Genomic DNA, 26,201 nt, shown 5'->3' with positions numbered 1-26,201 from the left:
ACTCTATCAACTGGGAAACCTAATCCCCACACCTCCTGTGTGCTACTAGTTGCATAACTAGAGTCGATTATCCTTTAACCATAGGTTTCTTCTCGATACCCTGTGGGTTAACGACTTGAAGACTTTATTGGGATTGTGAAGCCAGACCCAACTATTATCTTTGTAGTTGCGTGATCTGATCTTGCTATTTCTGTCGTATTGAGTACAATTGAAATAATTGACTCAAGATTTATATCTTCGATAGGCAAGATATAAAAGTAATCACAAACACCTTCGTCTCATCGTTTGTGGTTCCACAATATCTTGTTTCGTTAATCGATTAAGATTATTGTGAGGTGATTGATAATACTAGGTTGTTCTTCGGGAATATAAGTACGGTTTGTCAATTGGTTCTTATTCACCTTGATTTATAAAAAGACAAAACAAAAACTATTGGGTATTTCTGTGGGAGACAGATTTATAAAATATATAGACTTTTCTGTGTGAGACATATTTTTCTATCAATTCTTCGACTTTGGGTCGTAGCAACTCTTAGTTGTGGGTGAGATCAGCTGAGGGAATCAAGTGCGTAGTATCCTGATGGGATCAGAGACGTAAGGAGCGCAACTGTACCTTGAATCAGTGTGAGATTGATTAGGGTTCAACTATAGTCCAGTCTGAAGTTAATTGGTAGTAGGCTAGAGTCTTTAGCGGCTTAATACAGTGCGTTGTTCAATCTAGACTAGGTCCCGGGGTTTTTTTGCATTTGCGGTTTCCTCGTACAAAATTCTGGTGTCTGTGTTATTTCTTTTTCGCATTATCTTTTGTTATATAATTGAAATATCACAGGTTATGCGTTAAGATCAATCAATTAGAATATCCAACCTTGGGTTGTTGATTTACATTGATTGACACTTGAACATTGGTATTTGGTACTGTGCAAGTTACTCCTTATATTCAAACGTGATTGCATATTGAATTAAGAGTTAGAGATATTAATACTCTTTGATATACTTTATTCTAGATTGAGTCTGACTGTCTAGTTACTCTCTAGAAAGTGTATTGGAGTAAGTCCTCTCAGATTTCCAAACGAATTGTTGGGTGTGGTTGTTAGACCCCCGCATTTTCACATTGTTTAGAGAAGATTGTGAGCGTAACAATGAGAGAATTATAATATTTTTCTTGTTCATCATCTAGAGAAGATATTTTCTTCGAATTAATACTTATGTTCTGTTTTCTAAGTTTCTCGTCTATTATTATTCTGAATTCCTCCTTTATAGTAATAGCTACCAAGGTACAGAGATCAAAACGTAACAGGGAATGAAGGAGGCTACGGGAATAGGAAGGTCCTATGCTACCTCCGAAATGGCTAAGGGAATCTTCTAAACTATGTTGGGCTTCGGAAAATTCTTCCTCAGCAGCATTAAGATCCTCTACTAGAGTATCAAGTTCGGTCCGGAGATCTTCAACATCTATCCGGAGCGAGGCATTTTCAGAAGACAAGACCTGGTAAACATTCTCTAATTATTCCAATCTCTTGACCATAGACGCATGAGACATGGAGGAGGTCTTCGAAGAAACCTCACTAAGTTTGTTCTTAAGAGAACAAACCTCAGAGGACAATACATTGCGTTCGGCTGTTACCTTAGCTAAGGAAGCGCAAGCATCTTCAAAATCTGCATGATACTTTTTGCCGATAATCTCTTGGGTTGAGAGACGTTACTCAACTGAGGCAATATCCTCTTTTTGCTTTAAAATGAGAGCCTCTTTCCACTTGAGGTTTTGTCACATTCTTTACGGAGCAAAGACATCTTCTTCACAAGGTCTGAGTTATGAGTAGACTCAAGGGAGATTTGGGCTTCATTATGAACAGTCACGTTCATCAACCTATCAAACTTCTTCTGGTAATACCAAACATCGGAGGTTAACTTGGATACCTTCTCCCGAAGATGTGCTACCAGATGGCATGCGTAGGTTCTCTCGAGACTAGACTACCAGGAAAAAATAAAAACAAAGCTTAAGGAGGAGAAGGAACGAACCTATGACTTTGGAGGATTCAACAGCCAAAGCAGAATCAGCAGATCTGTGTCCCTCCTCAGCAACCTTCACAGCTTTGTTGGATTTCTAAAGAGCTAGCAAATAGGATTCTAAGGACCTCTGAGCCTTCCTCAGATTGTTCTCCAACGAAGATACCCTGGCGACAGAAGTAGCATCACCAGGAGAAGGATGAAGTGTGCTAACAAAGGCATAATGTTGGCGGTCACACTCCAGCAGAGCACTCAAGTGAGTACACTTATCCCTATAGAAATTGAACAAAGTACATCCAGCATCGATTTGTTTGAAAAGATGCAAACAGCGGAGCATAAGAACAAGCAAAGGTTCTAGCTAAAGGTGCGTAGAAGTAAGAAGAAAGCTACTTACCGATAACAAGGAAATGTGAGGAAGGAAATCAGCGTAGGTATCCATGAAAGCCTCCATCTCTTGGATACTACCCCTGTGGACTTCACCAAAACTCTGACTAGAGCGAAGGAAGTCTGGATCGAAGAATAGATCCTTAGCCATTTGATACTGAGCATCTAAAGTATCCAACCTCGAAGCAATCCCCAAAGAATCAGTCAGTTGATGACGATCAACCTCAGCAGCAAAAGGACCCTTAGAATCCCGAAGTATGGATTCAAGAATAGCATCGTCGGAGATCCCAAGACTCAAGCTCTCAGGTAACTTACCCTTCTCAAGATCAGTTGACACCCACCAGTCGCTTGAGAGCGAGCATGGGGCACAAGAACTGAACCCTCACCACGATGAAGAGACGACATGGTGGACGAGCTGGGAACCGAAGAAAAATCTTGACTAGGAGCACCACCTAAGTCCATGTCACCAGAAGAAGGAATATTACCCAGTACAGTCCTATCCGGTGACGAAGGTGGGGGACCAACAACTTTGCTAACAGGGGCAGTAGAAACAGACTGAGCACTTCCTAATGAAGTGGGCATATCATTGAAGGAGAAGTTGGCAAGTGAAATCATAACCTTCTTCTTCGGCTGAGAGTCTGAGCTACTAACCCTCACAATCGGAGCTACACTCTTCGCAAACGAACAACTCGAATGGAGCGAAGTGGCAGGAAAAGATGGAAGACTCTTGGAGGATATCACCACGTCACTAGTAGTAGCCAAAGCAACAGGCTGCAAATCACTAGGAGGAGAAAACGCAGGTACCTTCGGCAGCGGAGCAGGAGTTGCAACTTGGGTACTAACTTGGCTCATCAATGGAGAACCGCCATCAGCATGAAGGATATCACCTTCCATAGAACCATCACGGATATGACTAGGGATATCTTTGGAAAAATCTTTCTCAATATCATCTAAATGTGGACTAAGGGAAGTTTCCTCGACATCCTCCATGTCCTCGTTATCCGGCTCTTCCCCAACAGCCTTAGGATCCTCATCGGATTCTTCAACATCGATCACAGCCTTCAACTTGCCTTTCTTCTTGGAAACTGTAGAAGAACATGTGCGCAGGCTAAGGATCAAGGGCAAAATACTAAGGAATCTATAAACACTAAGGTAAGATTATAATCCTTACCTCCGCAGGTGTTGGATTAGTCGCTTCAATCGAAGCCCTCACTACAAAAATACAGAGATTTAGTGACGCCAAAGAACCGTGGCAGTTGATCAAAAATCCGTGGCAAAAGATAATCTTCCACGGCCAGCTCTACGTGACAAATAGGCCTGTGGCTAATACTATTTGCCACGATGTCAGCCAGTGTTTTTGTGCGTGGCTACTAGTTTAACAGCATTTACCACGCGCGTAGCCGTGGCTATTTACTAGATGGATGTCACACTACGTGGTTATTAGCCACTATGTTAGTCACAGTTTTTGTCCGTTGGTGCTGATCCAAGATCATTTGCCATAGATTTCGTTGCAGCTGTTTAAAAGCTGATCGATACTAATCATGGTTATCTGATTGATTACATTCAACAAAAGCAAATAAAGCGTGATACTAAACCGTTTCCGTTTCGAATCGGATACAAGTTTCAAGAGAAAATTCAAATTGAGCATGGAAAACCAAAGTACACCAATTAGCACAGATAGATCCTTACTTCCAAGTTAATCAACATACATCTTCCAACATAGCCTGGAACTTAATATCTTTCAATGAAATTAACCTGCAAAATGTAAACACCAAATTTGATATCAATGTTAAATAACATAAGAAAACATCTACTGAATACAACGTTCATTATATTCTCCTACGTGCACCTATAGATTCAAACAAATACAGATATCTAGTTATCATAAATTCAATCCATGACAGAAAAAAAAGAGCAAGAAACCCAGAATAGTCCGAAACCAGTACACCCATTTCAAAATTTCCTTATAACTCAACATGCATATATAAAACCATCCACTGGTGTATGCAACTATTAAGATCATTGGCAAGCTATTTTCTAGCGATAATGCAAATCTGTGCCGTGACAGCTAAAATAATAAATGTGTCTGCAATCATCACCATAATCCATGATGTTCATCCAGAGTAACTAAACAATTATGCCATCGTCTTTCTAATATATTGCAGCAAGGGGAATATGTTTAGTGGTTTATAAGCAACTATAATTTTATGAATAAAGGTATAGAACTATGCACAGACATTTGTACTTATAAAGATTAAAACATTATCTTGGATTCGTGTAGCAAGATCATAAATCTACGGCTCTGGATGTGGGAGGACGCTCTACAAAATAAAATGCAGTTAAGAAAACTTATGATTCTAGATAGTACACTTTCAAAAATATTTATGGATATGCTCATACATGCCCGAGAAAGCTTTAAGATTCTAGATAATAGACTGCCAAAAATATTTATGGACACATACCTGACCAGATAATAGTAGCACTAAGGCATCTATCTTTTTCTGATTCTTCGCTAGCCTTTTTCATCTCATCTACAGTTTTCTCCATCTGAAGAAGTTTTTCTTTCATGTTGTTCTGCGTACCAACCTGGTCCTTCAGTTTCTTAATTTCACCTCTTAAAGAGGCATTGTCCTCGTTGTTTTGGCCAACATTTGAAGAAGATGACCGCTTAAGATTGGTTCCTCATTAGTCCTATGTGTACAAGATTATAACATATTAGGTAGCCACAAATAAGGTACATAAATTTGATGCTAGTTCAGTATATAAGCTTACACAATTGAAAAAGAATTGATTCCATAACAGTGGTAGTAGTTACTGATGATGAAGCTAAATGGTGAACCTTCCATCTCCAAGTAAAATGTAAATATTAGTCATGAATTCAAGCTATTAATCTTGTACTATATGCAATTCATGTTATCTGTGATAGAATTGATTAATATTGAGAAACAAGTTCAGTAAACCCGCACAATTGCGCGGGTTAGATTTATTAATATGATTCACCCACTCACTGCCTTCTCTTAACCTCTCTAGATTAAACTTATGAGTAGCTTCTTGCCAAAAGGGTGAGCTGCCTTGGCAGCTGGTGCAGAAGTGGAAAATTGTGAAGTCTTACTTCAACAATGTTCATTATATTCATAGCTATAGGGAGGTAAATTTCTCAGCTGATGCCTCGGCCAAGCAAGCCTGTTTGCTGGCTGAAGATATTTTTGAGTTTTATGAGGGTAGGCCAGGTTTTATTCCATCTGTGGAATGGCCTGGAAGAGTTTATTATCGCTTCAAATAAGTTTTCCAGTGAGTGGCCTCACGGCTAGTCATTAGGAAGGCCTAGTCCCTGTACAGTTTTTCGCTTTTTTAATTTTATTTGACCGAGTAAAAAAAAGAGTAGCTTCTTGCCAATAATTTTTCCTAGTCGGAAAAATATATTACGAATTAAATGTGATATCCAGATTTCCACACATATATTATTACGGCGGTTATGTAACAAAAAATGGAGTTCTGATCAATATCTGGTAGCAATGTTAAGTTGATTAACGTTAATCACACTGAAGGTTTAAAAGGGAGTGCAAATAGATATCTAAAAGAAGTTCTACAACATTCCCGTAGGTCACATAGTAAATGCAGAAACTAATTAGATCTATATGCATGACTGAAATCAGCAATTAAAGAAAAATGGTATTTCAAGGTTAACTCAAACATGCAATAACAGGAAGGGACAAAAAAACTGATAATGCGTTTGAAATATCAAGGAACCTGTACGTAATCACCAAGAAAAGAAAATAAGGTAAGGTATCCAAGAAAGCTAAAAGAAAGATGGCTTTAAAGGGCTTGCCTCAAAGGGTTTGTCATTTTTAGATTTTTTTTTTTCTATTCAGTTGTAGCAACTCTAGAAGTTGGTATAGAGCATTGGCAGAGCACATCCATCTTATATATATGAGTAAGAGAGAGAGAGACACCTGAATCAAGGAGTTGGAAGAATAACTTGTTTCACCGCTGCACCATTCATCTGAAAAATTGGAGGGACCTCCATTGGTATAAAAACTTGTAAAAAAGAAGAATTTAATCTTATTATTATCTCGCAAATATAGATGAACTCCTATATGTATACAGTTTTGAGACCAAAACGAATTAAAGCAGAGACCAAAACGAATTAAAGCATAAATATTGAATTCGAACCTGTCACCACGTACTGCCAACAAAGGCACACACCAACCTGGAGCCTTTGTAATCATTATTACCATCCGACTCTGACCATAATCATTCATTCATTCATTCCTTAATTCATTCATTCACTCATATCCGTCCTTAAGTCATGGAAATAAGAGAACCCAACTTTACTTACTACTAGAAACAACCTCCGAATGCGAAAATAATGGTCGCAGTAGCGGAAAAACCTTGAACACCACCTTGTAGAAACCTTGTAGCTTGTCCATTTCTTCACCAGCTCCTTTAGCATTAACTCAATGCGCTTCTCTGTTGCAGATATCATAACCATAGTGTATAGAAAAACTTCATAATAAGATTTTCTATAACTGCACGTGTTGGAGAACATGGAAAACCTCCTTTTCTAGGGCAAGGCTTCAAATACAGGCACAAGTCCTTTGTTGCTCCTTGTCCTTACACATGCATTCATAAATACTGAATCTGGGTTTGTAATTTTACTTGATTTTAACATGCTATGAGATGAAGTTTGTAATTGTTTTAGGTTATCAGGTTTTCATAAATCTAAAAGAGATCTATAAGGATTTCTTGTTTGTTCTGTGTTTGGTTAGCAAAGTTGTGATTTGAATGAATTCAGATTTTGATTTGAATCATACTATTCAAAAATTAATATCACGAATCATTATCAAAACGATTCAAACATACGATGCACATCGTTTTTAAAATTTTTAACTAGACTCGTAATCGTACGATTTTAAAGACTACAGAACACCAGGAATCGAAAGGAACAAGAAATTTAATTTCTTACCAGCTTGCGGAGATATAATCTGAGCGGATGAAATCTATGATGTCTGGATGAAATTGAAGACTTTTCTTAATCCGAATCTGACCCAATATCAGAAATAATACTTCTTTCAAAAACCCTAGTTTCAGAAAATCAAAATAAGAAGATCTAATTTTATACAAATCCCCCAAATTACCTGAAACATTGCCTAAATATTTCCCTCTCTGCAGATGGTTTCAAAGTATTGATTGTCTTTTTAGTATTCATGATTGAAGAAAGAGGAGAGTTGAGGGAGGTTGGAGGAACTGGGGAGTTATCTCTTTAGGTGGGGATCGTGGACGACTTATTTTTAACTAGTTTTACGGCTTATCCCGAAACAAGATGGCCAGTTATACCCACGGCCCACCCTGTCGTGGGTAGGAGATATCTGGCGGACTAATCCATTGTAAAGCTAGACGCGTGGCAAGTAGGCATCAAGCCGTGGCAAGTGAGTAACCTATTTGCCACGGTTGCTTATTTAACGTGGCAAAATGTGACAAATAGCCACGAATATTCAAATCCGTGGCAATTAAGCCGTGACAAAAGGTCAGTAATTTTGTAGTGCCTCCTTTTCCTTGTCCTGGTAGCTACGGAGTTATCAGCAGAGCCCGGAACAGTCCCAACAGAAGAAGCAGGGGCATGCTACAAAAAGAAGTACCTAAAATACTTAGCAAAGGCCGCAAGACAAAAATGAAAAATAAACGTCTGTAACAAACGAAGCTCACCTCGTGAGAAACAACAGGGTTGAATATCGAAGGTTGATATCCATCATACTTAGCAGGCAAAGATGAAGTTGTACGAGGGATGCTGGGATTTGTGGTAGTAAAACCGTAATCCCAGGGACCCACAACACGAATAGGAGTATGCGCCCAACGATCATCATGGTCCAGACGAATGCAATGAGGCTTTGGAAAGAAGATCTTAGCAGAATAGGGGATGACAGTCAAATCAGTCTTTTCAATCTCCTCCAACAAACGAATGTTATTTCCTTCCCTAATCTGCTTGGCAGTAACATGGATACGGCGCGGACCAACACTCCGGGGAAGAAGATTACTTTTCTGCATGGCATCAGCATAAGTAGCATTGAAGTTGGCAGGGGTATAGTCCTCCTTCTTAGACCTCCCAGCAACAAAGGGGTCATAAGACTTCAAAGTAGTCTTACCCTTGCTACGGTACCAGCACTCTCGAAGGGCACGCCAATAGTTACCAATGTATTGCATGACTCCTCGAACTTGAGTTTTGTTCACCGGGTCATCCCTAGTGGACAAAACATCATAGTAGAAGGGATCCTTTCTATTAAATAAAGGTAGGAGCATACCTGTGGCCAACTAACCAACACTGGTCAACAAGTTATTCTCATCATAAGGGAAGCCCTGGATCAGAGATTCAGTAAGAACATCAGGTCCATTAACAAAGGAGATGTCAAACTTATACAGGCGGAAAGACTTGGAGATCTCAGCCAAATACAAATGGGCGTAACTATCTTTGTCACGTAGCTGCAGCCTCTGGAGCTCATAATGAGGTGGGGGAGGAGGAAGATCTTCAACAAAAACCTCTTCTACCTCAACATCCACGGCCACCTCATATTCCACAACCATTTCAACTCCCGCAGGCATTTCAGTATCCTCAGGAGGTGGAGAAGGCGTAGCATCAGGATGATCCATACGCGGAGGTGGCTCAGAAGACGATCTAGGCTTCGGATCTCTATGCACAGGCTTCTTTGGGAGTCTCATAATCCCTAACACCAGCAGAAAGCATAGTCCTTCAACAATAGGAGACAAAAATTGCAGTTTGCTCAAAAAAGAATTTGGGGCATGTTTTGGGGTAAAAACCGATTCTGCTGTTTTTGGTAAATTTGGGTGTGTTGATGAGAAACGAATTCAAACCCTAAACAAATGCACTGAACGGGAGTACTTTTAGATTCGAGAGATCAATCTGTAAGACTCTGGCCTAAACCAAGAAATGGTCGTTCCAGATTCAATTCGGTCACAAAGTGAAGGATAAGGGTTGATCTTAGGGAGGGAAGCGAAGAAGGTGTTGAGATCAGAATGTTGAATTACGAAGGTGTGGATGCTTTATGACTTGTATCATAATGTGGAATTGGCTTGCAGAATGTAAGATATCAGTTATTTGTGTTTTCTGGATACTTGTGTTGACAACACTTGTTTTTTGGCGAAATAGGTTGAAATCCTATTTATACAAGTCATGTTCGAGCACCCCATGATCTCGTAGGAAGTGGAGGTGATTAAGCAGTGAAGAAGTGGAGTTGTGTAAAAAGTGGTGATCACCACGTTTCCATTATGAGGGAAAACTGGTCACCCCTTTACCCACTATCTCATTGATGTTAATCGTCCGTTCTTCCCTAACACGTTCTCGTAATGGGAGCGCTACACGCCGCACGCTGTAAACCGCCAAACTAATACCCCAGTTTATAGTATTTTTCAAGAGGTAAGTAAAAGTTCGTTGCTCGGACTTGAATAGATTTTAAAACGAAAATATATGTACAAATTTGTCACAAGATGTTCGAGAGGTATTGGGACTAAGGACTTGGACAATTCTTCATGCATGTGGTATATTTTATTTATTCTTAACAATTACTGCTCAAAACATAAATATATGGACTCTTATTTTGCCAAAATAGATTCTCAGAATATTAGTTATAAATCGTAAGCATGGGACATCAAACATTTAAGCAAGCATGCCGCATCAAATAAAATGATAACTAATTAATTAAAATCATTTTTCAATTTTTAATCAGTGCAAAAGTCATAAAAAGAATAAATTAAATTTACCACAATGACGAAAATAGACTCCCTCTGTCGTCCCAATGTTGGGTTTAGCTCCTCATATTAATCATAATCTCAAAATGTTTTATTATTGCTCCAAAGTTGATTACAATTGAGTAAACAATGCAACAGAGAAATCGCAACAGCAGTTCCTGTTGCGAAGACGATGTTGTACTGTTACAGAGAAACAAATGGTGACGGAAAACTAAATGCTGTGGTTTACTACTCTGTTGCAAAATATGATGAAGAATCTGTTGCGATAAAGATAAACGTTGCAGAGCAGTTGAAGAAAAAGTTGCAAATGGATGAAGGAACCGTGGCCGATTCCTTGTTCTTCACGGGCAGCAGCAGCAGCAGCAACAGAGTTATGAAAACTCTGATTTCTGCTCCTCTGGCCCTCCTTTCGACTCCCAACTCTCGACAGCCCTTCCCTGTGATAGTATCAACCTATTTATACACCTAAGCCTCATTGAATCTCGCCATAACTCCTCAAAAATCTTCACAATGAAGAAAAATATTTTTGAGAATAATTTCTTATTTCTTCCTCTGTGTACGTTCATTGTCTTGGAAATCTTCATAAACTGATTGATACGCATCCTAGGAGAATATCTGGGCTTAACTACACAAACATGCAACATCTTTTACGTGATTTTCTTTCCAAAAATGAGACGATATTCTTTTCTCTGTTTTGATTGGGAATTGATTTTCTGGACAAATTTGATCGATCCCAACCACCATAATATCTTCATATACTCATATCACATATACCCATTAAGTCTCAGCTCTTTAATCTCGTTAAAACACCTTCAAATGTCGAATTTAAAATCTGCCAGTAAAGGAGAGAATTTTCCCGCCAAAACAAATTTTGAATTTTGAAAGAAGGTCGCCCCTTATCCAGTGGTCGCCCCTTATCCAAAAGCGAGAGTCCGAATAACACTTGTCCTCCGGGTGCCAAAATCAACTTCTCGAGCCGAATTTTCTTAAAATATTTATTTCCAAAAAATACCTACAAATACATAAAATAACAAAATTAGTACAAAATCGAGTGCCAACAATACGGACATTGAGGACAAATTAGACACAAAAATGTGTCTATCAAATACCCCAAAACTTATTATTTGCTAGTCCTCGAGCAAAATTTATTCTTGAAAAGTAACCGAGTTAATCTCGGGTGGGTTTATCAGAGGTGTACCCACAAAAACCAATACTCCAGACCCTAGCTATCTACGAAAAATCTTGGAAAGCACTAAAGAACCTCCTTGGTTGGCATACTTATTAATTACAGGAGGGAGTACCCTGGCGAAATTCCAATTGCTGTATACGAGTTTGCACTCAAGCATACTAAAATTCATATAAGTGACAGAGCTCTACTAAGATAGTTTCACGATGGACATCACACTCGGAGTCAGACTAATCACATGAAAAGATTAAGAAGATGGAAAAAGAAAAATGTAGATGGTTGAAAAGCGAACGGTGTTTCCCATATCTGTCTGAAGGCCTCTGCCATGATGAACCTAACCTAAATGACTGAGACACCGGTCTGACTAATATTAACACACTGGCATATACAAGGGAACCAGTGGTCAATAACTTAAATCTAGATCAACAAACTGGCAAATACAAGGGAACCAGCAGTTGACTACACATAACAATAATCATTTTTTTTTTAACTTAACGGCATGAATAGATCTTTTGGATCCAAGCGCATGCTTCTTGTCAGCAGATTACATGATAGTTCCCACGGGTCCTGCATTCCACGCTTGCTTAGGCGATGGAAACAGGGAGAACACACGCATATTGCTATACAAGTGTTAATACTTATTCCGATTGGTCTAACTGGTCCGGTCTTTTTTTTTTTTTTTTTTTTGAAAAAGGTAACTCAGTCACTCTATTTCACCCTAGCAAAGGTAACAACTTGAATCGGTGCCCCCACCAAATCACTTTGAAATAAAAGAAAAATAAAAAAGAAAAGTGAAAAGGACTCGACAAGATATGGCGAAACTATCATGTTATTCTAACACCTGAGCTCTGTGCTTTTATGAATAGACTATAGATGTTCCATCTAGTCAGATTGGTTCCTCAACTCCTAAAACAAAAATGTTTCCATCCACTTAGATTGGTTAGTGCTATCCTAAATACGCATTACATAAATTTCTAGGCTCTGGAGTTTATTTATCACGCAACTAAAAAGTTTCTCCCAATACCCCCAAACTTAAATCTAACATTGTCCTCAATGTTCTAAAAGATAAAATAAAAACATGAACAAGAGAAGAAACGGTTACTATTGGAAATAAAAGAGTTAAGGAAGGATATTACCGTGTTGCGTGAGATTGGGTTACCTCCCAGAAGTGCTAAGTTTAAAGTCTTCAGCCAGACTTAGGAAAGGATTAGTCAACTCGAACCGATAAGTAACAGTCGAAATAACTGTGGGTCTTCAAAACTAAATAGAGCTGACCAAGGAAACTACAATAACCCAAGGAAGAACTGATGTACTGCATACCCTTATCTAGTTCCTGATGAAGATACCTATGTCCCATTGTTGGTTCAGGTTCAGGTTCTATGAAAGGATCTTGATAGATAGAATATTTTCATTGGCTGCGTTTCTTCATAGATGGGATCCGAATCACTAGGTCTTAGAGTCTGTAAAAACTCAAATACGAACTTAGAATCACGAAAGTAATAACCTAAATAATTGCGGATCTCTAAGTCAATCAGATATGACTTACATAGTTGACCACAGTGAGAGTAGTGGTCATTCTTAGGAAATGTGTCGATTCCATTAACCTAAAGTATTAGGCTTAGTCTCAGAACTTATAAGTGAACATTTGAAATCTATACGTTCCCACAATTGGAAGAAAACTATTTGGTGGGAAAACAAAATCATCTGGTATTATTGCATGGGTTAACCACACAACCAGAGGATGGGTTTCTAACATTTGAGACTCTTGTTGGATATCATTAGGTTCTGGAAAACGATTATGAAGATAATCTTGTAAGATGGTTGAGGCATTGATGTCAAGTCCCAAGTGAGGGACCTTACTAAGAGTTAAAGCACATGGAGAAGTATCACCCCCAAACTTAGAGTTTTCGACGTCTCTAGATAGACTGGTCATAACCACCCTAATCTAGGTCGGCAATTGATTTTTTCTAAGTCAGGTTCATCCTCGCTAATCTCTACGAGTTCATCTAAGACTATGTTTCTAAATCGTTTGACTCGATCTCAAGATAAACTGGTTCCTCTAAACCCATCATCGGTTTCGTAAACAGGACATACTACATCGTCTTGAAACGGGGGTATCTCTAGTCAAATCCCGTCCTTTTGAATAGGTGAATAATTTTTAAAATATTAGGATCTGAACCAGAAATAATATAATCATTATAAGGCTCAACGGTGGTAACAAATTCCTGATCACTATTCCCACATATTTCAGATTCTTCATCATCACTATCCTATCATCATGATACAATTTTTGAAATTCAAGAATTCTCAAATCTTTGTTCCAAACTACATGGTCTATGTTTATAATATTTCTCATAGATCGTTAGAGGTGATTCCTCAATAAAAGTTGGAGATCCATATATCGCTGCCACGCATATATTCACCAAGAGTCATTTCCGAAGACGTCTCTTGATAACGAGAATTTATCGACATATATTCTCGCAACGTCATCGCAGGTGGCGTCTCTTCAAAAGGATTCATCACGAAAGAAATATAAACTACAGAGGGTTCTATACAATCACAAACAAGGCCGACTCGACTCCACCAAAGCAAACCTAAAGATTTCTAGCAACAAAAAAGCATGATGGCTCCATTAGATTGTTTCTAGACCAGCTTCTATCTTTCGAAAGGGAATTCGTTGCAATTTGAGCAAACCCCTCTGGAATCAATCCGAGTCAAAGTAAGTTGAATTGAGGCGAGGGAATCTCAGGGAGCTTTGAACCCAAGGCCTCACCGCTATCACAAGGCGGCGCAGTCACGCATTCAACCACAGAAACCATCTGAACTTTGGAGTGTGCTTAAAGAGCAACCAATATTTTTCGAACGAGTTTCCTATTAAGCTCGTTACCCTATCGGTCTCGTTCTATTCCAAATTTTAAAGCTTAGGTTTGCGTTCGGTTTCGTTTTCCTAAAGCGGGCAAGAAGAGAACGGTGATGAAATCCGAACCCTTATCTTGTTTAGGCCAGGCCTTGCCCTTTACTAGGAAAATAAAGACAGTCCGGTTCGTCCTCAAACAATTATCACCTTAAGGCAGACAGTAACCCGCTTGCAGGAGATTCGCGGGTGTTTCGATTGGACTTACCTCCCGTACCAGACGGGCGATGAACCGTTGTCGTCGACTCGGGCCACGACTCCTATGCCGTGTGCGAACCCGAGGGGCCGAGACGATATAGTAATCGTCGTCCTTCCCTGCACACAGTTTATATAATAAATTTTTTTTTTTAATAATAATACCCTTCCGTATGGTTAAAAAAAATAAAGTCCAATTGTTTAAAGTCCAAAGTCCAAAATAAATAAATAAATAAATAAAAATTACAGTTTTCCTCACACACTCTAAAAAAAAATTAAAAAATTAAATCCTAAAATTGTCCTTTTTTTTTCTTCTCTTTTCGCTTTTCGCTTTAAGCTTTTTCCTCTCCAAGTCCTTAGTGCTCCACTTCGAACCTGTAAATCAAAGACAAAAAGACAAAGTAAAAAGGAACAAATAAAAAAAAAAAAAAACCTAAAAATTCTACCTAAGCACAAATCCGCGTCGGCGGCGCCATTTTGATTAAATATTTTCTGGTGGTTGTAGTTAATGAGGTTCCAAACTCTCGGATTGTGAAGGATTATAGAAAATAAATATATACAAATATTGACAAATTGGTAGAGAGGTACTGGGACTAATGATTCGGCCAATCTTCATAAACATAAGGGTTAATGATTTATTCTCAACAATAATAGCTCAAAACATATATGGACTCTTATTTTGCCAAAGTCGATTCTCAAAACATTGCTTGTAGTCCTAAGCATGATGTATCAAAACACCTAGCCAAGCATACATCATCAAATTAATAACAACAATTAATTCAAATCATATTTCAATTTTAAATTAATGCAAAGTCTTAAAAAGAATAATGGAAATTACCCCACGTATGAAGTTTGGCCTCCTCGTCGTCCAGTGTTGGGTTTTAGCTCATATAGTAAAAAATGCTCTCAAATAATTATTTATTGCTCAAAAAGTTTTACAAATGATAAAAATGAGGTGTAAAAACAATTGAACAGAAAAATCGCAACAGAAATAACTGTTGCAAAGGCGCTGTTCAGCTGTTACAAAAAGAACGATAAATGTTAACTGTTGTACGAAGAACTACGACCCACGCGTTGTACGTCTTAGACATGTTGATAAACGAACTGCTTCTGCGAGTCCGTTCTTCGTGTTCTTCATCTTCATCCATGGCAGCAGCAGCAGCAGAGAGAAATCATGGTTCTCGATCTGCAGCGTTCCTTCTCTCCTCCCAACTCTCGACAGCCCTTCCCTGTGATAGTATCAACATATTTATACACCTAAGCCTCATGATCTCGCCATAACTCCTCAAAAATCTTCACATGAAGAAAAATATTTTGAGAATAATTTCTTATTTCTTCCTCTGTGTACGTTAATTGTCTTGGAAATCTTCATAAACTGATTGATACGCATCCTAGGAGAATATCTGGGCTTAACTACACAAAATGCAACATCTTTTACGTGATTTTCTTTCCAAAAATGAGACGATCTTCTTTTCTCTGTTTTGATTGGGAATTGATTTTCTGGACAAATTTGATCGATCCCAACCACCATAATATCTTCATATACTCATATCACATATACCCATTAAGTCTCAGCTCTCTTTAATCTCGTTAAAACACCTTCAAATGTCGAATTTAAAATCTGCCAGTAAAGAGAGAATTTTCCCGCCAAACAAATTTGAATTTGAAAGAAGGTCGCCCCTTATCCAGTGGTCGCCCATTATCCAAAAGCGAGAGTCCGAATAACACTTGTCCTCCGGGTGCCAAATCAACTTCTCGAGCCGAATTTTCTTAAAATATTTATTTCCAAAAAATACATACAAATACATAAAATAACAAAATTAGTACAAAATCGAGTGCCAACAATACGGACATTGAGGACAAATTAGACACAAAAATGTGTCTATCACCAGTGAGCATCCCCCAGTTTGTGACATGTTTGATGTCTCGAGTAAGTGGATCGAGTCGTGAGACTCGTCGCTAAAAGAATCTCGCATTGCTTTTAGGTCAAATAACAAATTATTTGTGAAACCAATATTTATAAAACATCGCTTATAATCGATGTGTATGAAGCATCGCTTTTAAAAAAGCAGCTGAAAATAATCGATGTGCAAGAAACATCGTTGTTTTAGAGAACGATTGAATCAGTCGCGGATTGAGCGTCTTAAAAGGAGCATGACCACCCTCTTTCAGGGAGTTGGTAGGTGTTACACACGCATCCCAGTGAGTGGCCGATCAGTCCCTATAGGAGAGTGGCGACTGGTAGCCATTCTAAAATCCTATCGGTCGATCCAGGTTAGATCTGGACCGCGTAAATCGGCTAGCCAAATTGAGTGGCTGAGACGATTTGCGCCAGTTAATGACTGTTGTTGCATTACATGCAAGCAGCGCAACTAGTTACCTTTGGGCGATCGTTTGGGATCCTTATGGGCTAGTTGTTGCTTGGCTTATCGTTCCTCGTGAAAGAGGAGTGGATGGCGATCACGACGAAATCTTGTTTGTCAACTGAAATCAAATCTAGGCCGGTCGACTCGTCTGGCGAAATTGGACGACGAAGATGATTTGCGGCAGTTGCATACTGCCGTTGATTCAATTTTAGGGTTTTAAATTCGTGTGGCCAACCTACTTTGGGCCGACGATTTTGGGTGCTCGCAGCGTGCTAGAGAATACTCGACTGGTCATCACAATAGTCGAGCCATCAGCGAACGTATCCGACTATACCCGTTGAGTGAGATTGAATCTAGGCCGGTCAGTTCGGCAGATGATGTGATTTCTAGATAGTGGTAAAAGTGGTTCGATTCTCGGACTTGTGAAGGATATTAATTAGACTTAAATTCTAATATTAAAATAGAAAACTCACTAAAAATTATAGCAAACTCAATCAAAGATGATATCAATACTAAAAGAAACACTGGCGCTAAGATTCCACTATTTTCCAAGTTCAAAGTGATTAAACCAATACTTATATTTATGCAATTTTCTTGTTTAATTTGATTCTAAAATATTGCAACAAGTAGATTTTCAAAAGTAATAATTGTAAATACCAAGTATGAAGCATCAAAAGTCTTAAAAATAAGCATACTCCATCAAAATAGATCACAATCACTCAATAATAGTTCAAGGCAAATAATCATATAATTATTGCAAATAAAAAGATAAAATAGAATATACCACTTTTTGTTGGAAAAATAGCTTCCTCTATCGCCTCAGCAATGGGGTTTAGCTCCTCATATTAATCATGATCTCAAAATATGTGTTTGTTGCTCAAAAGATGATTAAAAGAGTGAAAAGTAATAACACAGACTGTTTGCAACAATGTATTGCAAAACAGCTGTTACAATGGAACTGTTACAGAAAAACTGTTGCTTTGTCGCTGATTTTAAGACCCTAGAATAGACTGCCCTGAACAGCTTAATGTTCTTCAGCTGTTAAACAACGACATGTTCTGCGACTGTTTCCGTGCGTCAATGTTCTTCGCGTTCTTCTCTTCAGCAGCAGCAGCAGCAGAAACAGAGTTTGGTAAAGCTCTGATTTCTTCTTCTCTGGCTCTCCTTAGGTTCCCAAACTCTCGACACCTCTTCTATATGACCCAAGACATCTATTTATATCAAAAATACCGATTAAATCTCTCCCAAATCTTCCAAAATCTCTTTCCTTCTCTTCACGGCCAAGTTGCGCAATTTCTTGTTTTAGATTTCTACGCGTTTCTGAGCTTTCCTTTTTATTCTAAACTCTTCCTTAGATAGATACAAATCTTTGGGAAGGTTTACAGCGCTTTAATCTCTCTAAAATTCCCTAAAACAGGTCACACACGTGACTTTCCATATTTTCTGTTGTGAGAAAAATCCGTCGATTGAGCCCAGTCTAATCGATTTAAACACCCATATCAGATTCCTAGACCCATAAGGAGTCTATCCTATGAAAATCAGAGGTTTAATCGACCTCAAACTCCTCCAAATCACGATTGCCAAAACTGTTCTTCACTGCACTTTTCCCGCCAAAACCTGGTTTTTGAATGTTGAAGATGGTTGCCCCTTATCCAGAGTAGGGGTGCGATTAAACTGCCTGGAAATGGGATGCCCCTTAGTAATTAGGTTACCCCTTATCCAAAGTGAGAGTCCGAATAGCAAATGTCCTCCGGGTGCTTTCCGACAACTTTTCGAGCCAATTTTTTCCAAAAATGTTTATTAGCCAAAAATACCTACAAATAAATAAAACACCATAATAAGTACAAAAATGAGCCCTAACAATATATAGAATCGAGACAAATCGGACACAAAAATGTGTCTATCAAATACCCCCAAACCTATTATTTGCTAGTCCTCGAGCAAAAATAAAATAGAAATAAAATCCTAACTCACTGTCGCAGGCATCGTCGATTGCATTTAGCGTATGCAATAAGCCTTTAAACCCCTAGGTGTCCCTAGTGGCGGAGTGTTGTCTCCGGAGGGCTTACCAGAGGTATACCCACAAAACCTTTATACTCCAGACCCTAGCTATCTACACAGAACCTTGGAAGGCACTAAAGAATCTCCTTGGTTGGCATACTTATTGACTACAGGAGGAAGTACCCTGATGCGAAATTCCAATTGTTGTACACGAGTTTGCACTCAAGCATACTAAAATTCATATGAAGTGACAGAGCTCTACTCAGATAGTCGCACTATGGACATCAATATCCGGAGTCAAAACTAATCACATGGATAGATCAAGAAGATGGATATAGAAAAACATAGATGGTTTTGATGTTTACTAGGTGAACGGTGTTTCTCATATCTGTCTGAAGGCCTCCGCCAAAATGAACCTATCCTAATGGACTGAGATACGTCTGACTAATATCAACACACTGGCATATACAAGGGAACCAGGTGATAATCCTAACTCTAGGTCAACACAACTGGCATATACAAGGGTTCCAGTGGTCGACTTTATTGAATTTATTCCAGTTGGTCTGATGGTCTGGTCTTCTTTTTTTTTTTTTTTTTGTATCTCAATCACTCTAATTCACCCTAGCATTGGTAACAACTTGAATCGTGAGCCCCACCTAATCACTTAGAGAAACATAGTTTAAAAACAAAACAAAATAAAAACAGAAGTGAAAAGGACTCAACGAGATATGGTGAAACTATCATGTTATTTCTAACACCTGAGCTCTGTGCTTTTATGAATAGACTCTTTAGATTTTGCCATCTAGTCAGATTGGTTCCTCAACTCCTACAACCAAAATGCTTCCATCCACTTAGATTGGTTAGTGCCATCCTTAATAGGGATAAATTTCTAGGCTCTGGAGTTTATTTATTGCAACGAAAAGGTAACAAAAAGTTCTACCCCACCCCCAAACTTAAATCTAACATTGTCCTCAATGTTTCTAATCAAAGAACAGTACCAAAAATATAAGTAACATGAGGAAATAGTAAAGAGAGAAGTCGGAAAGATAGTACCTGGGTGAAGTGTAACCAAAAACCTACAAAAATATTATACAACATACAAAATCGCCTCGATGGTCAATCAAGGTAAACAGGGTCCTCCAGAGGGACCTCCTCAACATCACCTGTAGGAAAAGGCTCTAAAAAGGGCTTCAATCGCTGACCGTTAACCTTCGAAGAACTACTACCATCTGGTGTCTCAATCTCAACAGCGCCATGAGGAAAAACAGTACGGACCACAAAAGGACCGGTCCACCGAGAGCGCAACTTCCCGGGGAATAGATGCAAACGAGTGTCATACAGAAGAACTTTTTGACCTGGAGAAAATGACTTTCGTAAAATATTCCTATCATGCACAAGTTTCATTTTGTTCTTATACTCCTTAGCACTATCGTATGCATCTCTACGAATCTCGTCCAACTCATTGAGCTGGAGCTTTCTTTGAGCTCCTGCCTTGTCAAGTGAAAAGTTTAAGTTCTTAATAGCCCAATAGGCTCGATGCTCTAACTCAACAGGCAGGTGACATGCCTTGCCAAACACTAAACGATAAGGTGACATTCCAATGGGTGTCTTAAACGCAGTACGGTAAGCCCATAAGGCATCAGTAAGCCTCGACGACCAGTCTTTCCTATTTGGATTAACTGTTTTCTCTAGAATACGTTTAATTTCCCTATTGGAAACCTCTACCTGACCACTAGTCTGAGGGTGATATGGGGTTGCTACTTTATGGGTAATACCGTATTGTTTCATTAAAAGAGAAAACGGTCTATTACAAAAGTGTGAACCTCCATCACTAATTATAGCTCGCGGCGTACCAAAACGTGTAAGTATATTCTCTTTCAAAAACTGGACTACGACCCTGTGGTCATTCGTTTACACGGAACCGCCTCAACCCACTTAGACACATAGTCTACAGCGACAAGTATGTAAAGATAACCAAACGAAATAGGAAATGGACCCATAAAATCAATGCCCCACACATCAAAGACCTCAATCACTAAAATAGGGTTCAAAGGCATCATATTTCTACGGGAAATGGTTCCTAACTTCTGGCAACGCTCACAAGAAACACAATGACTATGGGAATCTTTAAACAACGAAGGCCAGTAAAATCCACACTGCAAAATCTTAGCAGCAGTCTTCTTAGCACTAAAATGACCCCCACATGCATGTTCATGACAAAAGGAGATAATACTAGACTGGTCACTCTCAGATACACATCTCCTAATAATCTGGTCCGGACAATACTTAAACAGATAAGGATCGTCCCAAAAGAAATGCTTAACCTCGGCTAAAAACCTAGAACGATCTTGCTTACCCCAATGTTGAGGGGTTCGACCAGTAACAAGATAATTCACTATATTTGCATACCAAGGTGATTGGGAAACAGAGAACAATTGTTCATCAGGAAAGCTATCCCTTATAGGAAGGGAATCACTAGGGGAACTAACAACTAGCCTAGACAAGTGTCTGCTACTACATTTTCTGCACCCTTTTTGTCTCTAATGTCTGGGGAAAATTCCTGTAACAATAGGATCCATCTAATCAATCTAGGTTTGGTATCCTTCTTAGATAAAAGGTATTTCAAAGCAGCATGATCTGTATAGATTATGATCTTAGAACCTAATAGGTAGGACCTAAACTTATCCAAGGCAAACACGATGGCTAAAAGTTCCTTCTCGGTAGTTGTGTAGTTCATTTGGGCATCATTCAGAGTTTTGCTAGCATAATAAATCACATGAAGTAATTTGTTTTCTCGTTGTCCTAAAACGACGCCTATAGCATAATCTGAAGAATCACACATAATCTCAAAGGGTAGGTTCCAGTTAGGTGCCTGGACTATCGGGGCAGTAGTGAGTAAAGTTTTAAGCTTCTCAAAAGCCTCTAAACAAGCATCATCAAAGACAAACTTAACATCTTTTGCAAGCAAATTGCAAAGAGGTCTAGAAATCAAGCTAAAATCCTTAATGAATCGACGGTAAAAAACCTGCATGCCCTAGGATGACCTAATATCTTTTACGGTTTTTGGGACCTGTAAAGTCTTAATAAGGTCAACTTTGGCTTTGTCTACCTCTATACCCTTTGAAGAGACGATGTGCCCTAACATTCCTGATTTAACCATGAAATGGCATTTTTCCCAATTAAGCACTAAATTTTTTTCCTTACACCTAGTCAACACTAATGTCAAATGATGCAAGCACTCATCGAAAGATGAACCAAACACTGAAAAATCATCCATAAAGACCTCTAAGAACCGTTCTACCATATCAGAAAATATGCTCATCATACAACGCTGAAAAGTTGCAGGGGCATTACATAGCCCGAAAGGCATGCGTCTATACGCAAAGGTACCAAAGGGACAGGTAAAAGTGGTTTTCTCTTGGTCTTCTGGGGCAATAACGATCTGATTATAACCGGAGTAGCCATCTAAGAAGCAATAGTGACTATGTCCAGCTAATCGCTCTAGCATTTGGTCGATAAAAGGAAGGGGAAAGTGATCCTTCCTTGTGACCTTGTTCAATTTCCTATAGTCAATACACACACGCCATCCCGTGGTCACTCGGGTTGGGATTAATTCATTATTATCATTCTGGACTACAGTGATACCTGATTTCTTGGGGACAACCTGAACAGGGCTGACCCACTTACTGTCTGAAATTGGGTAAATAATACCCGCATCTAAAAACTTAGGCACCTATTTTCGAACTACCTCTTTCATGTTAGGGTTCAGTCGACGTTGCATCTCCCTAGAAGGTTTGGAGTCTTCCTCTAAATGAATCTGATGCATACACACAGTAGGACTTATACCCTTAATGTCTGCTATAGTCCACCCTAAATCTTCCTTATTGTCTTGAAGTACATTTACTAGCCTACTTTCCTGATCACTATCCAAATTGGAAGCTACAATCACAGGTAAAGTCTCAGATGGGCCTAAAAACACATACTTTAGAGTATCGGGTAGTGATTTAAGGTCCAAATTTGGGGGCTCTTCTAAAGAAGGAATTAGGGTAGTCTCAGAAACTGGTAACGGTTCGAACCTAGCTTTCAATCTATCAGTGTCTAACACAGGGGTAGAATCTAATAGAGCATTCACCTGTTCAATAGTGCTATCGTCGTCAAAATCTAAACCAAAATGGGATATACAACTTTCTAATGGGTCTTCAGACAAGATGTTTGGTAATGACTCCTGAACTAAGGCTTCTATCATGTTCACCTCCTCAACACATGTGTCATCTAGCTCATGAGGTTGCTTACTGACATTAAAAATGTTCATCTCCATAGTTATATTACCAAAAGATAAACTCATCACACCATTTCGACAGTTAATGATCGCATTAGACGTAGCTAAAAATGGGCAACCTAAAATCATAGGTATCTAGTTCTCTGGGTCAGGGGAAGGTTGGTTATCTAAGACCACGAAATCCACTGGATAAATAAACTTGTCGACCTCAATAAGAACATCCTCGATAACACCTCGAGGGATTTTAACAGACCTATCAACTAACTGCAGTGTCATCTGAGTAGGTTTCATTTCACCAAGTCCTAGCTGTAAGTATACATGGAATGGCAGTAAGTTCACACTGGCTCCTAAGTCAAGTAAAGCTTTTTCTACCTGGAAGTTACCTATTGTGCAAGCAATGGTAGGAGAACCTGGGTCTTTGTACTTTGGAGTTGTGGTGTTCTGAATGATTGAACTTACGTGACTAGCTAAAAAGGCTTTCTTATGGACGCTAAGTTTTCACTTTCGCGTACACATATCCTTAAGGAACTTGGCATAAGCAGAAATTTGCCTAATTGCATCTAATAGGGGAAGGTTTATGGTAACTTGCTTAAAAACCTCCACTATGTCATTAAAGTTCGATTCCTTCTTTGTTGGTACTAATAGCTGAGGAAATGGGGCTCTAGGCCTAAAATCAGACCTTTCAGGAACCGAATTCACATCATTAGAAACTTTATCAGTCTCTTCAGCTACTGGTTTTGAGAGGTGAGATCCTAAGGGGTGAACTACAGTATGTTCACTATCGGGCATGGTTACCTTATTGTCTACAACTCTACCACTTCTAAGGGTTCTAACGGCATTCAATTGATTCGATGGTTTTGCACCTAATTCATGAACTCCTCTAGGGTTGGGTTGTGTTTGACTAGGAAACTTACCTTTTTCTCTCAAAGAATCACTTATCAGACCAACCTGGGTTTTTAACTCGGAAATAGCCTGACTATTTTCTTGTCCTATCCTGTTATTAGCTTGTAGACCTTGTTCTACGGATAACTGGAATTTTGCAGTTTGCTGAGTTAACAAGGCGAGAGATTCCTCTAAACTTAGGATTTTCTTATCTGACTAATTCTGAAACTGAGCTAGTCTTGAAGGATTCTTAGTATAGCCAAAACCTGGGGGAGCATTAGAATATGGGTCAATCTTTTGACCAAGAAAGGTTCGGATGGTTTCTCCAACTAGGATTATAGGTTTCTGAATATGGGTCAATCTTTTGACGGTTATCAAATCTAGTGTTATTATAAAGAGCATTGGCCTGCTCTTCAATATTCTGGCCTTCCCAAAAAGGCTCCACTCTACTACTATTCTGGCCCACTTCTAAGGCTTCTAACCGTTTTGCTATAGCAGCAATTTTGGCATCTGATTCATAGCCTCCTTCTACCCTATTAACATTTCCTCTACTTAAAATAATTGTTTTCTGGGGTGCCCTACTATTTTCCCATTGTTGGGTTTTTTCGGCGATTTCATTAAAAAATTCCATCACCGCATCAACAGTTTGGTTTTCAAATCCACCAGTGCATAGAGACTCAACCATGGTCGTTGTGGAATAATCTAAACCCTCATAAAGGATCTGAACTAGCCTAACCTTTTCTAAACCATGATGAGGACACTGGGATACTAAATCATTGAACCTTTCCAAATCCATATATAAAGATTCTCCCTCTTGTTGTGAAAATGTGCATATTTGCGTCCTAAGAGACGATGTTTTGTGCCTAGGGAAAAACTTATTGAAAAAGGCAAATGTAAGTTGTTCATATGTCTCAATTTACTCGCAGTCCAAACTATACAGCCACGACTTGGCCTTATCTTTCAGGGAAAATGGGAATAACCTAAGTTTCAAAGCATCATCATCTAAGCCTCTAATTCTTAGAGTACTACAAATTTCCTCAAAATCCCTAACATGGTAATAAGGGTTTTCATTTTCTTTCCCTAAAAAGATTGGGAGCATCTGTAAGGTCCCGGGTTTCAGTTCATAGGGTGCCTCCGTTTCAGCTAACTTAATACACGAAGGACGGATAGTCCTAGTTGGATTCAACAAAGCTTTCAAAGTTGCCATTTCCGGCGCTATCGGAGCAACATGTATTCTCTCCTCAGTCAAAGAACGTTCAAAAACAGACTCTTCAAAAGCCGGACTTTCTAGATTAAGGTAATCGAGACGCTTCGAACTACTAGGTTTCTCTTTAACAAATCTACCTGGTGCGTCTCTTTTACGTTCAGGCATACAATAGAATTTTCTAAATTGGAAGGGTAAGCCAACACATATCAACGCCGACTCAACCAAATCAAACCTATTGGTTTCTAGCAAACAAAAAGCATGATGGCTCCACTTAGATTGTTTCTAGAGCAACTTCTAATCCTTCGAACGGGAATTCGTTATAATTTAAGCAAACCCTTCTGGAATCAATCCGAGTTAACGTAAGTTGAATAGAGGCGAGGGAAGCTCGGTGGAGCTTTGATACCCAAGGCCTCGCCGGTATTACAAGGCGGCGCAGTCACGCATTCAACTTACAAAAACCGTCAAGAACTTCGAAGTATGCTTAAAAGAGTAACCAATATTTTTCGAATGACTTTGCTGTTAAGATCGTTACTCTATCGGTCTCGTTCTAGTCAAAATTTTAGGCTTAGGTTCGCGTAGGTTACGTGTTCCTAAAGCGGGCAAGAAGCGAACGGTGATGAAATCCGAACCCTTATCTTGTATGGCCAGGCCTTGCCCTTTACTAGAAAAATAAATATCCGTACTCAGTCCTCAACATATATGCATACGAAGGAGTCCAGTAACTCGCTGACAGGGGATTCACGAGTTTTTAGAATCTTACCTTCCGTTCCAGACGGGGGATGAATCGGTTGTAGTCGACTCGGGCCACTGACTCCGATGTCTAGTGTACGAACCCAAGGTGCAGAGAAAATATCGTAATTGTCCTCCTTCTCTGCAAACAATTTATATTTAAAGTACCCTTTCGTAGGGTAATAAAAACAATAATGTCCCAAAGTCCAAAAGTCCAAAAAAAATAAAGAAAAATTACAAAAATAATAAACCCTAATACAGTTTTTTTTTTGTTTTTTTTTTAAAATAAAA

At 39.0% G+C, this 26,201-nt stretch overlaps 1 protein-coding gene, 1 long non-coding RNA gene and 1 pseudogene across 8 annotated transcripts; 1 reads left to right on the top strand and 2 right to left on the bottom strand.

Moving 5' to 3' along the window:
* Positions 1-1,219: 1,219 nt before the first annotated feature.
* Positions 1,220-3,608, bottom strand: LOC113293098. Of its 3 annotated transcripts, XR_003332044.1 has the most exons (4): positions 3,562-3,608; positions 2,401-3,475; positions 2,019-2,278; positions 1,220-1,880 (listed from the first exon to the last, which is right to left on the bottom strand). XR_003332044.1 is itself a non-coding variant. In XM_026541859.1 (2 exons), exon 2 carries the CDS (start codon positions 3,378-3,380, stop codon positions 2,685-2,687), a length of 696 nt encoding a protein of 231 aa, XP_026397644.1. In that variant the 5' UTR covers positions 3,381-3,475; positions 3,562-3,608; the 3' UTR covers positions 2,240-2,684. The 3 variants fall into 3 exon arrangements, 1 of the variants encoding a protein (XP_026397644.1); XR_003332043.1 differs by having other exon boundaries at positions 1,220-2,278; XM_026541859.1 differs by lacking the exon at positions 1,220-1,880 and having other exon boundaries at positions 2,240-3,475.
* A 271-nt stretch (positions 3,609-3,879) lies between these two features.
* Positions 3,880-7,675, bottom strand: LOC113298528. 5 transcript variants are annotated; one of them, XR_003334224.1, is made up of 5 exons: positions 7,529-7,675; positions 6,730-7,433; positions 6,344-6,634; positions 4,853-5,081; positions 3,880-4,145 (listed from the first exon to the last, which is right to left on the bottom strand). It is a non-coding gene; the product is annotated as an uncharacterized LOC113298528 (long non-coding RNA). The 5 variants fall into 5 exon arrangements; XR_003334223.1 differs by having other exon boundaries at positions 6,344-7,003; positions 7,357-7,433; XR_003334221.1 differs by having other exon boundaries at positions 6,344-6,860; positions 7,357-7,433.
* Positions 7,676-24,717: 17,042 nt separating this feature from the next.
* Positions 24,718-24,817, top strand: LOC113300707 (annotated as a pseudogene).
* Positions 24,818-26,201: the final 1,384 nt, after the last annotated feature.

Source organism: Papaver somniferum, chromosome 7 (assembly GCF_003573695.1).
Source record: "Papaver somniferum cultivar HN1 chromosome 7, ASM357369v1, whole genome shotgun sequence".
NCBI classification, from domain to species: Eukaryota; Viridiplantae; Streptophyta; class Magnoliopsida; order Ranunculales; family Papaveraceae; genus Papaver; species Papaver somniferum.
The sequence above is the reverse complement of the archived record's forward strand: the minus strand, read 5'-3'. Positions and strand labels throughout refer to the sequence as shown.

What these genes read in the sequence shown, in the direction of transcription:
- LOC113293098 (XM_026541859.1), bottom strand. Translation starts at nt 3,380, where the DNA reads ATGGAGGATGTCGAGGAAACTTCCCTTAGTCCACATTTAGATGATATT.